Source organism: Anolis carolinensis, chromosome 1 (genome assembly GCF_035594765.1).
Source record: "Anolis carolinensis isolate JA03-04 chromosome 1, rAnoCar3.1.pri, whole genome shotgun sequence".
NCBI lineage: Eukaryota > Metazoa > Chordata > Lepidosauria > Squamata > Dactyloidae > Anolis > Anolis carolinensis.
In genome coordinates, this window is record NC_085841.1 from 236,654,279 (window position 1) to 236,669,452 (window position 15,174).

General features: G+C 42.9%; 1 protein-coding gene across 5 annotated transcripts in view; it reads left to right on the plus strand.

Moving 5' to 3' along the window:
* Positions 1-15,174, plus strand: part of tnks1bp1 (tankyrase 1 binding protein 1) — a 35,110-nt gene that overhangs the window by 8,587 nt on the left and 11,349 nt on the right. The window contains exons 1-6 of one of the 5 annotated variants that reach the window (XM_008111177.3): positions 3,711-4,181; positions 4,491-4,632; positions 6,588-7,362; positions 8,014-8,086; positions 9,310-10,734; positions 12,530-14,247. In XM_008111177.3, the coding sequence (XP_008109384.2) occupies positions 4,170-4,181; positions 4,491-4,632; positions 6,588-7,362; positions 8,014-8,086; positions 9,310-10,734; positions 12,530-14,247 (4,145 nt within the window). In that variant the 5' untranslated portion in view covers positions 3,711-4,169. Of the gene's footprint in view, positions 1-3,710; positions 4,182-4,490; positions 4,633-6,587; positions 7,363-8,013; positions 8,087-9,309; positions 10,735-12,529; positions 14,248-15,174 lie in introns of those variants that run through there. The other 4 variants (XM_008111186.3, XM_008111197.3, XM_062967174.1 and 1 more) reach the window with 4 other exon arrangements.

Sequence of the window (15,174 nt, forward strand, 5' to 3'; positions counted from 1 at the left end):
CTAGGCGTGTCCTTCGTGGAAGCAATATATTTCATAATTGACCATTGTTTTGCATAGATATTACTTTTTGTAAGTGCAGGAAAAAGAATGTAGCATCCAGTTTAATGAATTCATTTACAGGAGTGCCATAAGTCAAAGTCAACATGAAGGCAGTTGACAACAACAACATGGAAATACTTGTATTTTCTCCAACAGAAGTAAAATTTATGTAGGGTGTCAAATGTGTGCAGCAGTCCTAACCGCTGCATGAAGCAGAGTTTGATATACTTCCTTACCTTTCCATTGGAGTGGAAAGGGTAAATTTGTCCTTGAGTGCTGCTATTATTATTATTATTGTTATTGTTATTGCTATTAAAACCCTACTTTTTCTCTCGACAAAAGAGACACAAAGTGGCTTATAGTAAAATCAATGTAATACAATTTAAAACCTAAAAAATACAAACATTAAAATAGAATTAAATATTAACAGTATTAAAAAATAAACAGTTAAAACCCTTAGAACCGATTAAAAATATATTAATAGCTAAAACCACAGCATACCCTGACGGGTCCTTAAAAACCTCCTTCTTGAAAAGCCTGTCTGAATAAAAGGGTTTTAGCCTGCTGCAGGAAAGATAGCAGGGAGCTCCAGAGTTGAGCTACGGTCTCCAACCTGGTGCTTTCCAACTATTTTGAAAAAGAAGCCCCATCATCCCTGGCTGTTGGCCCTTCTGATGGGCTTGACAGGAGAAATATGCCAATATGACTTGGTGGTATATCTTTTGTTTCTCAAATTCAGCCTTTCACATTTTGCTTCAGTTTCCTAATGTGGAGGGCATTTCCTATGGTTTTTCAATAGTTTCAGTATTTGCTGGTTTAATGAAACTGAACTGTGTACTTTATTCCTTCTCAAGTGGTTCTCAAGCAATCTGATACTGTGAACTGGCACTCCCTCCCCCCAATGTTCCAGGGCCAATGCCATGGTTGTGCCATATTATTATTATTGTTGGATTCACATGGTTTCCTTTGAACTGGCTGTGGATCAGCAGCCGATGTCTCATAAACTGGCACAGATCTGCAGACCTACCTCATTGAGAATCACTATTCTAGTGTAAACGTAACGAGAAACTTCTGAGTCTATGTGAAATAAACAATAAATCATATATTTTAAAAAATATAAATGAAAATTTTTCATTAAATATGTTGTGTCACCATACATTTTGTTATTACAATTTATTTATGTGTCTGTATCTCTTTATAAAGGGTTGATTTTGCTAGTAAAACTGAATTATCGTGTCACAAAATGATACATATCTAAACGTGTGACAACAACATGAAATGCTTTGAAAGCTCTGCCCTAGAGGCAGGTTTTTGGTGTCCTTGTCTATCATTCCTGCCACATTGCCTTTCTTCCTGCCTTCTTCTTCTCCCTACTAAGTAAAATGTCTTTCTTGTTACTATAATTGGGCCTCGAAGTTTTTTTATCATGTCAGAAGTGATTTGAGAACACACTGCAAGTTGCGTCTGGTGTGAGAGAATTGGCCGTCTACAGAGACATTGCCCAGAGGATGCCCGGATGTGTTACCATCTGCTGGGAGGCTCCTCTCATGTCCCTGCAAGTTAGAGCTGACAGACAGGAACTCACCCTGTCTTGCGGATTTGAACTGGCAATCTTCAGATCAGCAACCCAACCTTCAGGTCAGCAGTTCAGCCGGCACAAGGGTTTAACCCATTGTGCCACCTCGGTTTTGGGCCTTCAAGTGTTGTGTAGCCACTTTGTGTTTTGATCCAGAGAGAAAAGGGAGATAGTAGTGGTTGTGATGATGATGATGATGATGATGATGATGATATTTATTTATCGTGTCAGAAGCAAACCGAGGGTACAAGTGGTAATGTATTTGAAAACACAAACAAAATTTTAAAAAAGAAAAGAATTTTTTTTTAAAAAAGAAAACAACAACAACTTGGCATGATACTAAATGTCCTTTGACCAGTAGCCAGCCACTTGGAGTGCCTCTGGTGTTGCTGTAAGAAGGTCCTCCATAATGCATGTGGCAGGGCTCAGACTGCATTGTAATAGGTGGTCTGTGGTTTGCTTTTCTCCACACACGTATGTTGTGGACTCCACTTTGTGGCCCCATTTCTTAAGGTTGGCTTTGCATCTCATGGTGCCAGAGTACAGTCTGTTCAGCGCCTTCCAAGTCACCCTGTCTTCTGTGTGCCCAGGAGGGAGTCTCTCATCCGGCGTCAGCCACTGATTGAGGTTCCGGTTTTAGCCTGCCACTTTTGGATTCTTGCTTGCTGAGGTGTTCCTGCGTGTATCTCTGTAGATCTTAGAAAACTATTTCTTGATTTAAGGTGTTGGCGTGCTGGCAGATACCCGAATAGGGGATGGGCCGGATATGTCAATGCTATGGTCTTTTCATCCACTGCTACTTCCCGGTGGATGTCAGGTGGTGTAATGCCGGCTAAATAGTATAATTTCTCCAGTTGTGTGGGGCATAGACATCCTATGATGATGCGGAATGAGAAGCCTCCCCACAGGATCGTGACACATCCAGGTGTCCCCTGGGCAACATCTTTGTAGATAGCTGATTCTCTCACAACCAGAAGCGACTTGCAATAATAATACTGTAATAATAATAATAATAATAATAATAATAATAATAATAATAATTTGTGAAGGTTTATCTGGATAATTTACTGTGTCTTTGCCTATGAAACCCTTAGTATTTTGATATGTATCAGGTTAGGCAATCCCTCGTAGTTTGAGGACGATTGTCTTCCATCTCTGTTGTCTTGGGGGTGTGTCCAAAGGTGGCTGAAGAGACCTATTCTTGATCTGCATGTTCTACCACAGTGAGGACATTGGTTTCCAGGTGGAAGGCGGTTCCGGTCAGGGTTGGCTTGACGGGCCTTCCTCTTGGCACATTTCTCCCTTAAGCCCTCCATTCGTGCCTCTTCGAACTCCGCAGCACTGCTGGTCACAGCTGACCTCCAATTAGAGCACTCAAGAGCCAGGGCTTCCCAGTTCTCAGTGTCTATGCCACAGTTTTTAAGGTTGGTTTTAAGCCCATCTTTAAATCTCTTTTGATATGAGATTTTGATATGTATAGACTAGTATAAATAGAAGGGTACCTCAAGAGACATACGGATGTGAAAAGATAGTCTAAGGACAAGACAAGAGCCTGGTAGAGGCTTGGCAAACAGCTCTGGAGGAGTACCAAAAATAATTAGGATCCAGTGTGGCTTGTAGAAATAAAAAGGAAAAATGAAGGATCTGAGCAGCAGTATCTGCCTTTTTTTCTCCTGTCTGCTTTCAAATTTCCCTTAAAAGGGAGAGATTGCCTGGTTCCGCCTCCTTCATCCTGGTGTTCAGATGCAAGCTGCGGAGCAGGGCTGTTTACACTCTTTGGGCCATGTTTTAATCTTAAGCCTTTTTTTTGTCACACTGCAGGAGAGCTTTCCTTTTTATCCTAGGGTTCAGTTCTGTTCTTGAGCACTGTACTAGCAGAGCCATAGCCAGTTGGAAGGGCTCCTGGAACGCACACTCCCATAACCCTGTTCCTCCTCCTGGCCAGGGTTTGGCCCTCCCTAGAAATCTAGTGGGAGGCTGTTGCCGTAGCGACGGGAGCAGGCCCCAGCTTTACCTCACTGAATTCCAGGGCCGGTGCCAAGCAATTGAGAAATCGGGAGGAGGGGGAAGTACTCCAGATGTTTACTCGCTGCTCTGCATATCCGGGTTGGGAGCAGACACAGCTGAGACTGGGGACCGAGCAGCAACGCTTCCTGTTGCTTGAAGGGGTGGGGAAGCAAGGGCTTGGAAAGAGAAGGGAGATTCTGGCTTGAAAGGCAGCCAGAGAGGAGTGTTGTGACAAAGTGACAAAGGGGGGGGGGGGGGAGGAAGGAGGCTGGCTGCACAAGAGTTCAAGGCACAGATTTGGCATGAGAAGGAGCAGCCTCTTTGGCAGGGTGTGACAGAGGTGGAGCAGGGGCAGTGCTGCGTGGAGCCGAGCAAGAAAAAGCTAACAGCTTTACGAGTGTCACATTCCCATCCTTCAACATGAGTCACGGCCTGGGTGCTTGCAAGAGACTCGCTCCCTTCATCCTTGTTCCAGCCTGCCCTGGGAGCGGCCTGCCATGAAACCGACTCTGCGTATGTGTAAAAGAGAGCCCATGGATGGATCTCTATGGTTAAGTTAGTAAGGACTTTCTTTTAACCTACCGATATGTCGCCTTTCTCTCCAAACTGGGACTGAATGGGTGGAGATTAGAAAGGAAGGAACAAAAAAAGAAGGGAGGCTTATACTGGAAAAGGAGCCAAGTGGAAATGTTATAACAAAGTGGCCAGAAAACTTGAGTTTTTATGTGGGGGGGCATTGGTGTCCTAAGCGATGGTAAACCTTGCTTATCTGTTTACAGATTTTTTATATATATATATATATATATATATATATATATATATATATATATATATGCAGATTGTGTAAACTCGTATTTTTCTGCTTTAGGGACTGACATTTATGTGGAGCTCTGAGTCCCAGCTTGGTGATGTGATGGATCCTAAGTCCCAGTCGTTGTCCTCTCTGCTTTCCTGTACTGCTGCCAATGGACGTGAGGGGCCCAAGCAACCATCAGGCAACCCTGAAACAGGTATGTCCTGCGATACTAGCCTTTAGCTTGAGGAAGAGTATCATCTACACTGTAGAATGAATGCAGTTGGACACCATTTGAGCTGCCAAAGCTCTATGCTATGGGATTATGGGCGTTTTAGTCATACCTAAAATTAGCAGTGTACGTGCTGGTAACCTCAAGCTTGGACTTCTGCAATGCGTTTTACATTGGGCTATCTCTGTATCAAGTTCAGAAACTTGTTCAAAACACAGCAGCCAGACTAGCTACAGGAACACCCAGGACTGAACATATTACATCTATACTATAGTCACTCTTCTGGTCCCCCAGGCAAAATACAAACTGTTGGTTTTGAACTTTAAAGTCCTACATGCCCCAGAACTCTAAAATGACTTGTGAGAAGAGATCCAAACAACTAAATCAGACCCATCTCTTCTGACTGCCATGAATTTTAAACTCATATCTTGTGTTTGCTGTATTTTAATCTTTGTTTTGGGTATATTAATATATGTATTTCATAGAAATACATAATATGTATTTTACATAATGTTTTATAATTATGTGTTGTAACTGTGTTGTGCCCCACCTCAAGTCTCAAGAAATTATTATTATTATTATTATTATTATTATTATTATTACCATAATTATCATTATTTTTATATCTGTACCCTTTTTTTGCCCAAAAGGGCTCGTGCCTCACCTGACTATAAATCTTAAGATTCCATAGCATTGATCTATGGCAATTTAAAGTGATGTCTAGCTGCTTTAATTTGACAGTGTAGATGCATCCATTGTCATTAAATCATGGATTGTTTTATCAAGTTGATAGAGGTTCTGGATTTTCCTGTTAAGGGGTGATGGGTCATCTGAGAGTCGAGAACCAGTTGTTTTTGTTTTGTTTTCAGAAAGGATTGCATGGTGTAACTCATGCTTAATTGGACTGCTGTAGGCTTTTACTTTTATATGCGTGTGGAGGATTTTTTTCTTTTCTTGTCTTCTTTTTTTAACATGGTTCAAACATATATTCATCAACTGCTGTTTAAAGTGGAGCTGCCCTCACAAGAGCTGTGTCATGTGATTCTTCTTACCTTAAAGATATTACAATTTATATGCAGTCCCGAGGGACTTCATAGGCTGTATTAGTAGTAATTTAGAGGCTCATCCAGTCTAGCTTGTGTCCAACATTGCATATCATCTTTAATTTCTTTTTGTGCTGATAGCATTATGAGATTATAGATTTACATAGGAGCAGTGCTACACTAAATGTATCTGAGGTCTAATTGTTTTTTACTTACAAATGAACTATTGAAGAGTGCTCTTAGTTTCACTGCCCACCAGTCCACCTGTGTGCAACGTTTTATTTAGTCTTGCTCCAGTTATACACATGTAGATGTGTATCTGAATTTTGATGAATTGGGAAAGTGTTCATTACCTTATCTTAGTGATGAACATCCCCATAGCTGTACCTTTCCCTGAATTTACAGGTGTGTAGACTTTCACAGTGGATTTATGAGAAAATATAATAGAAATGAGGTTTTAGATTGTGCTGGAATAGGGATGATAGCAAAATATGCCCAGCTCTAATCAGCTTCTATCCCATTTCTGTTTAATACTGGTTGTAATCATCTAATGGAGAGAAACAATTGATGTTTTTATACTTAGTGGTGCTTAACACAAGGTGGTCTAACTTGAGAAGAAACCACAGCTGTAAAAAATGGGAGTGAAGGACTTGGAAAGAAAATGCAGGGCTTTGTCATTTTCTTTGTCTAGCAAAGGACATTTGTTACAATCTGTCCCTTGAAATGTTGTTTGGAAATTCAGAGCATAGAGTATCACTGAAACAAAAATGATTTCAGGTGTTTTATGTATGTATGTGTGTATACAAGGCAGTGATTTCCCATCTTCTATTTTAGTTACTGTGTGTGGTGATTTAACTGATTTAACTCATTTAACCCCTCCACTCCCCCTTTCTCCAGCCTTAGGGGATGTCCGGCCAAAGCCACCTGTGAAACCCAAACCTTGTGTGCTGCCAAAGCCAGCCATGCCAACAAAACCTTCCCCTGGACTGCGGCAGTCTCTTCCTGAAGTGCCCTCAGCAGAAAAGATAAATTTTCTGGCTGGGCCAAAGCCATACAGCAGTGGTGCTGGCAATGCTGTTAAACGCCTTTCTTTTAGTCTTAACAAGTGCCCTCCCAAAGAAGCCACCAATGGGAAAGAGGCCCAACATCTATTTCCTACTCCAGTCAAGCCATCTGGAGAAGAAGAAGCTGGGACTGCAAAGAAATCCAGTGCAGCAGATGGAACTTCCGGTGAAGAATGTGACGAATCCTCTAGCATACGCAAGGGTGCTGTTCCCTTCAAAGTGAAGCCAGTGGCACTAGTGGCCAAGCCAGAGCGTTTTCCTGGGACCACAGTAGAAGAGATCTTAGCCAAGATAGATAAACCCATCAAAGTGGAGCCAAACAACCCCGACAAGCCTAGGCTTGTGCGTTCATTTTTCAGCCAGGATGGTAGCACAGCTGTTCAATTGGGGCCTAAAGGTTATGCTGCATTCAGGAGATATTCCAGCGGAGGAGAAGGAGCAGGAACTGAACCAGAGGATCCTACCTGTAGAGTCTCTGATGAAGTTGAGGAAAGCTGTTTGTCAAGGAACAAGGAAGAAACTGCAAGCTCAAATGGCCAGCATGTGCCTGAATCTGAGCAACCAGCAAGAGCAGTAGAGAGAAACACAGATTTCTTCTCTAGAGACAGGTGTGATAATTGTTTTGAATAATCAGATATTTTGAGGAGAAATTCTGGATTATTATGGCTTGTTGGCTTTGCACAGCAAAAGGACTGAGATGGGTCTGGCTCAGTAGCCCCTTGACTGATAGGAAAAGTTAAAATGTGCCAAATGTATTTTCAGAGTGAAATATTGGAATGATTTCAGTGTTCTTTCATACTTGGCTCTAGGAGTTATTTATGTGAGGTGAGAATGAGGTTATCAGAGTTTAAGGGTGCAATTCTGGGCATGCATACATGGGTATAAATCTCATCCAAATAATTGTGAATTTTCTCAATGTAGGAAGAATTAAGTTTATTTCCTACAATAATTGTCTTTGCAGAAGCCAAATTACATTCCATCCTAAAATGGAATTAAGATTTTTTAATATATATTTGCCCTTGAGCATTTGACCAGGTAGGGATTAAAAACAATTCTGTATATGAAGTGATGCTGTTTGAGCTTTCAATTAGCACATTTTGCATATTTAAGAGGAAAAAAATCATATTGATTAATTATGTCTGGGGATCAACCTTTCCCTCTATTTTGTAGATATACATATGCCAGGTAGAAAGCTTTTCTGAGAAAGAAGGAATAAACAGTTCCTGTTTCCTGATAGTAATGTTTTTTTTTTCTCACAGCAGCTCCAGTCGACCTAGCATAAGCTGCGATGGAGGCCGAGCTGGACATAGCAGCCCACTATCTCCTCCTGGTGTGAGTTATCTGCAGCACGGCAATTCCTCCGCTGGGCTCTCTCCTTCCTGGCTCTCCTCTGTCTCAGGGGTATCTGCCACCTCTCTCCTTCTGGGCTCCCTCTCTGTAGGGTGCGTGTCTCCTTTCTCTACTAATGCTTCTCTTCAGGAAGAGATTGATAACCCAGGCAAAACACTGCACCTGCATGCACCACTTCTAGATTTCTCAGTCCAAATCTCTGTCCTCTTTCCAGCCACAGGATATGTCAGCAACATGTCATGTGCACTGCTTTACTCTCATTGAGATTTAAAATATTCAGCCATATTCTTATGTTAGTTAGCACTTGACATGAATTCTTAGGAAAGTTAGGCCAGTTTGTATGGCATATAGATTTCCATCACATTACGTCTTTCCTTTCTCCCCTATCCCCACCACAGCAAGAAAGTGAGAGAAATTGGTCCCTTGTCTCTTCAGGCTTTTAAAGAACAAAAGTGGGCCTAGGCTAACTAACTTGTGTAAACTGGGTTTGACTATACTTGAAAGATTAATGCAGAGTCTTGGGACCTTAGCTGAAGGGAATGGAGCAGCCATGACTCAGTGCATACAGTTCAGTGACCTGTCAGGTATGTATGAAGTAGTTCCCAATGCTTGGCTTGTGTCCAAATCTACCAGCATGAAAGGCATAGCTTCCGCTTGTTGCTTGTTTGGGGTGGGTAATGATTAATTCCCTTTGCCTCTCCCAGAGAAGGAGGGGTGAAAAAAGCTTGCAGCTCATGGGGTGTGATCTGTCTACCTTGGTTCTTTCTCTTTTTTTATAGGTCTAGGTGGAGAGGAGGCAAGACCTGGGGTGGGGCACACAACATTGGTATTACTGCAGCATTGGTTTCTTCAGCTTCTCTTTTTTCCTTTCCTCCTCCACTCTTTGCATTTCATTTCCTTCTGGCTTTAATGATTATGGGTTTGGGGGGGGTTTTACAGGATGAAGTCAAGGAATTTTTAATGGAAGCAGAGCTTCCAGCTTGTGTGGGGTGGGGGCAGGCTCTGCAGTACAGAAATACGTACATTTTCTCCTCAGGCTCATTCATGGGGAAGGAGCCAGAATGAATATGAGGTCCTTTTATGTTAAATAATAGTTTTGAAATGAGAGTGAAAGTTAAGGATTTAATTGGGATGCTTCAGATAGTTTTAAAGACTAAGAAGTTATTTGTTTTCTAACCTGCCCTTCCCTTCTTTCTCTTCACCAGACCTATCAACCCCCTGCTGCACTTTCTGCTGGAATCACACCTGGGTCCCCTGATGCCCCTCCTGAACCTGCCCCAGGTGCCCCATACTTGCCACCAGATCTTCCCAGCACTCGAACTCAGCTTCCACCAGGTTCTCCTGATGCAGCTGAACCCCTCAGATCTCCTGTTCAAGTCTCCCTTGGTCCTGCTCAGATTCCAGGTTCCCCCGTAACTCTTCCAAATCTTTGGTCCCCAGGATCCCCCAGTCTTATAATTAAAACTTCTCCAGGAAGCTCCCCATCACTGGAATTCCCAGATATCTTTCCAAGACCCTCAAAGGTGTCTCCTTTTCCTGGGCAATCTGCCAGCTTTGTCTGTGTTCCTGTGGATCACAGTCTGGAAACTTCTCGTCTCTTGGGAGTCTCTGAGTCTCCTGGTTCCCCCAGCACTCCTCAGTATCACATTGGCTCTGACCAGCCTCCTGGTTCTCCCTCTCGCATGCAGGACTCTTGCTTACTCTCTCAGGACCAGGATTTCCTTAAGAATAAAGAACAGAGAGCGACCCTTGAAGACGAGAACCCACAGATTTCTCAGTTGGGCCTACGCCGTGCCTCAGAGGGAGTGGTACATCCACGGGGTAAAAAGCTGGTCAGGGAGGAGCTAGGAGGGTCCTTATCTGTCCTGCCAAGTAAAGGGGGACCCCTTATAGAGCAGACTGCAGCTGGAGAGTCCAATTGGAGCCTGTCTCAGTCCTTTGAATGGTCATTTCCTAGTCGGCCTCCAGAGTTGGGTGGGAGGAGACTGGGGTCCCCTCCCCAGTCTCCTATTCAGGAGGCTGATGACACTGGTCTTTTGGAGACAGAACTGGGAAGAAAGAGCCCTAGGCTGGAAAGGATGCATGATGAACCAGGTTTAGAAGGCCAGGGCAGGAGTGGGAAGGAGGCTGAGGCTTATAGAACATCTTCCTGCCCCAGTGTGCCCAAGGATTCCCTGGAGTTCCCTTCAGTCCTTGGGGTGTCAGCACCTGGAGGCCCTTCTGTGCAGGAAGAACATAGTAGCCATAAACTGATTAGCCCTATACTAGCAGAAGAGATTGATTTTGAAGAAAAGCGTGAGGACTTCCTGCCTCTTGCCCCTACCCATGGGGAAGGGGCTTTACGGGTAATGGAGTCATTGCCAAGTGTTGAGCAAGCTGCTCTATCAGCAGAGCCTTGCATCTTTTTCTCAGAAGATACCCAGGTGCAAATGGCTGCTTCCTGCCAGGAGGACAATAGTGTTCTGACACGAGCACAAGAAGGCAAGGCGGAGAATGTTGACCTACTGAGGGCGGCTGATCCTGAACCTGGATCTCATTGGCTGGATGAACTTTTGGCATCTCCTCCACCCAGTGCTGATGACACAAAGAGGAGAGGCAAATCCAAGCCGGAAGAGCCCACAGGACCAGAGGTAAAGGGGCTTAGCTTTGTGTGAGTGTGGAAGTTGACAGAGACTAAGGAATTGAGACCATGGGTGAAAAGTCTTGTTGGTGTTCTGTTTATAGTGCCTTAGAATCTGGCATTGAACTGTCTACAGGCCTTCAAGTTGCCATCAACCTAATGACAAGCGCATGAATTTCATGGGGTTTTCTTAGGCAATAATTTCTCAAGAGGTGGTTTGTCATTGCCTTCCTCTGAAATATAGCCTGCAACACCTGATACATCCTCAGGGCTAACTTGGCTTCAGTCTGGTTAGCTTCCAAGATTAGACAGAACCTGGTGCCTTTAGGGAATTTTGGCCCTCCTAGAATCTGGCATGCAGGGTATTAAATGGGACCAGGCTTGGTGGCTTGGTGGATGCACATTCCTTCCTGCCCAGTAGGATAACAGAAAGTCTTGTCTTTGTGAAAGGCAGGACTTGGTTTTTGAGTAATCTGCAAAGTGGTTAAACAGGTTAGGTGGCTGCAGACCATGCAGGAACAGAATGTGAGCCAAAAAGTGCTACCAAATGGGATAATCCTCCAGTCATTCTGGGAGGAGTAGCTCCTCCTCTTTCTCCAAATTCCACCTTCTTTATTTGTCAAAGCTGTTGTTGACTCCTCACTAGCAAGAAGTTATGGCTTGAGCACCATTACATTTTATTAAAGAATGTCAGTTAATTCTACCACCTTGTATACAGTAATGGGATGTGTATTTAGGAAGGCATGGTTGCTGTAGAGTCCACGAATTAACCAATACTGAGCATGGTTGTAGTAGGCAGTATTTCTGAAAGCTCAGAAAACCAGATGGACCAATTAGAGTTCCAGTAGCTTGGTTTTGGGGTTCCTGTGCAATTTGCAACTAGCTCCCATTTTCAGTCCTATTTCCTTTCTTTGTTGGATTGCACAAACGTTTTACAACTTTTTCATCTTCCTTACTAAAATTCATTTTCCAGAATTTCTGTATAGTTCCTCAAAGTTGGCAGTTCTGCAGATAGTCTCATACAATCATCATCTTAAGCATTTGTTTAGGAAAAAATGAACAAAATCTCTATATGGAAATTTAAGTGCACACAGTCCCCCCTGGGGGAGAAGAGCGGTATATAAATAAAATAAAATAAATAAATAAATAAATAATTCGTAAGATAATTTGTAATTTAAGTACAGATTAACAGGATAATCATGGTAGTCTGCAAGTGAGTCTGACACCCAATTTTTTATATCTGGAATGCTCTCCATATAGGAAAATAGCAATTTTACTTTAAAAAGTAGTAATGCTACTTTAAGAAGTAGCATTTTGGTTGGGAACACAGGAAGCTACATTACCCTGGTTCATTGAGTTCAATACTGTTTACATAAGTTGTGCTCAGTTTTTCTAGACCTGTGTTACACTTTTAGTTTAAATATGTATTAGGAGCAGCTTCCTTGAGAGAGAGAAAGCAGACTACACATTTATTTTATTTACTTTTTTAATATTCTGCCCTTTCCCTCTCGTAGACGGACTCATACAAATACTATAATCAATCAGTCAATGCTATTGATTCACTGAATGTGCTCTAATTGTCCATACCAGTTGGATTTAGGCTGACATTGTTTGCATGCAAAACAACTAGCAACACCAAAATTAAAAACTAAGTGAATACATGTTAACTAATGTGAAGACCCTGGTAAATCTCCATTTTCAATTTTTGGTGTTTTTTCATATTGCATATTGCTAGAAGAAGCATCTTGACTAAATCCAATTCCTTCTAAATTAATGTCCCCTTCCTACTTGTTTTTCTTTATCAGGATCTCCTTGGATGGTCACGGAAGGACCTTTGCAGTGAGTTTGGCATTGTGGGAACAAATCGGCCTGCCACCTATGGCATGGGATGGGCTGCTGATGTCAGCAAGGTGGATTGGCCTAGTGAGACAGAACAGGATAGAGAGTTTGGCACTGGTGTACAGGACTGGCCAAATTCATATAGCATTGGCGATCCCAAAAGGCAGGATATGGAATTTGGTGCCATGCAGCAAGACTGGACCACTGGGACACCTTTACTGGTTAGTTCCAATCCAAGGCAAGAAGACTGGCTTAATACTTATAGCAGCAGTCACACCGAAGAGCAGATTAAGGAATCCGATTGGAGTAGCTCATATAGCATTAGCAGTGAAGAGTGTCAGGACAGAGAGCCTTATGTGAGGAAGCCCGGTTGGCCCAAACTCTGCAGTGCTGAGGATGATCAGAGCAACAGTGAGTTTGCAACTGAGAAGACCAGCTGGAGCAGAGAGTATGGTTCTGGTGGATCAGAAGAAACAGCCTGGCCAAAGAAATGCGGTATAGAAGCTACCAGCTATCCAGAACTGGAGATGAACAATAAATCACCTGCTGATAGCCATCAGGATACTGAACTGAGGACTGATGATCACAGAGCTAGCTCTCACAGGGCTACATTCAGTGCCAGTGAATCAGTCTGGCTTAGTGAATCCACTGATGGTAGTGCTGACCAAATGCAAAGAGAGTTTGGTACCCACCAATTAGACCAACCTAGTGAGCAACCGGATTCTCAGGTTAGGACCCACCAGCACACATGGCCCAGTACATACAGTTTTGATGGTAGGGGTAGTCAAGACTCTGAACTGAATGCAAAGGTATCTGACTGGCCTAACCGATATGATAAAGGGGTTTCCCAAGGCCACACTGGTGACTTAAATGCTGAAAAACCAGATGGAGCTAGTGAATATGATGATTTGCGAGCAGGTTGGGAAAGAGAAGTAGATAATGGAAATAGAAGCAATACCACAAAATCTGAGACTGACAACCAGGAATTCTGTGTGCAGAACTCAGTCTGGGCTGATGATTACAAGTTGAAAGAAACTGATGCACAAGATAGTGATTTTTCTGCAAACACAATTATTGTGGACAAAGATACTGACCTTTCAAGAACTGAACAGAAAAAAGAGTTTGGTGCCATAGAGAAGGCCCAGCCTTGCAGCTTTGGACAATTGGATCTACCAGGTGAAAGGGTGATGATGGATGTGGAGGAGATGGGGGATAGTGTGATAGATTTGGGTGAAAATCTGAGAACTGTGGCCAGAGCTGAATTCAGAGGAATTGGAGAGGGGCAATCTAAGTGGGCTCAAGATCTTGGCCTCACATATATGGATCTATCCAGTGACTTGAAAATTCAAAAGCCAGATGTCTCTGAAAAAAGCACAGAGAAGGAGTTGCATTGGTTTCCATCCCTGGGCTTGGAAACCTTGACTGTCTCATCAGAGGCAATGGATACCAGAGAGCCAGGTGTGGGACAAGCAGATATTCCCTACAGATCTAGTGCTGAAAATATGGACGTATCTGATTTGAGGCCCAACACTTTGGATGGGGCCGAGAAAGTGGGGCCAGATCAGATGGATTGGACAGGTGCAGTTGAACAGAAGCATAAAGACACCAGTTACCACTATGGAGCTATTGATTTAGAGTGTGATACAACGCAATGTCAAGGAGAAACTGAGGACTCTGCGATGAGGTAAAGGATTCTATATGACCTCTATTAAAGGTGGGGGGGGGGGGAAGAGAAGAGTGGGATTGAATATGTGTAAATGGATAAAAGAAATGAAATAATTATTACTTTTCACACATGCTTGCTCCGAAATCTGCTTGCTATCCTCCCTTTCATTTTTGCTAGTTACCTGTTGTTGCTATAGAAAGCATTGCATGGTACTTTTTCTGTTGAGCAGAGCTGATGAATTCTTGCTACTTTCTCCTATGGTCAGAAAGCATTGATGGGGCATAAGCAAGAAGCAGTTGCAGTGTTTCACAGTAAAAGTACAACCCAGAATTGAAGTAGTACTTTTTCTTTCTTCTTGCTTTTAAAGCATAAAAGTAAAGGAGGGTTTTTTTTTTTGCCCGGGGTGGTGGGGGTGGTGTTTTTGTTAGGCACAGAAACAAGTCATACATGTAGCAATCCTAGCAATCCATTGATTTCCCCTAGTGGAGACTTCCAGTGGTATTCCGTGGCTGCCTTCATTTAATCAGAAGAAAGTGTACAGACTCAGTAACTGCTTTGTGCGCTACTGATTTTTTACTGGCTGTGTAAAGGCAGAAGACTACTAAGCTGCTCTAGAATAAACTTTCATGCTGTTGTAGTCACCCAGAAGCATATTTTGGTTCACCCAAGGTGAACTTGGAAGGCCCCAATGACAGAGCTATTCTTTGTTCTGCCAGAGTTACCCATTTTGTTCTTGTGTGGTCAGTTACCCATCTATTCCAGTGTTTTGTCTTGGATATCTGCCAAGTTCAGTTGGATGGAAGACAAGGAGACTGATTCTTTCTGAATTGCATTTAGTGTTGGGCTTTCAATTAGCTGTCTTGGTTTGCAACATCCTGTACCAGCAGACCCCATGTTCTTTATATATATCATCAGCAATCTTATTCAGTATGCTTTGAAGCTGCT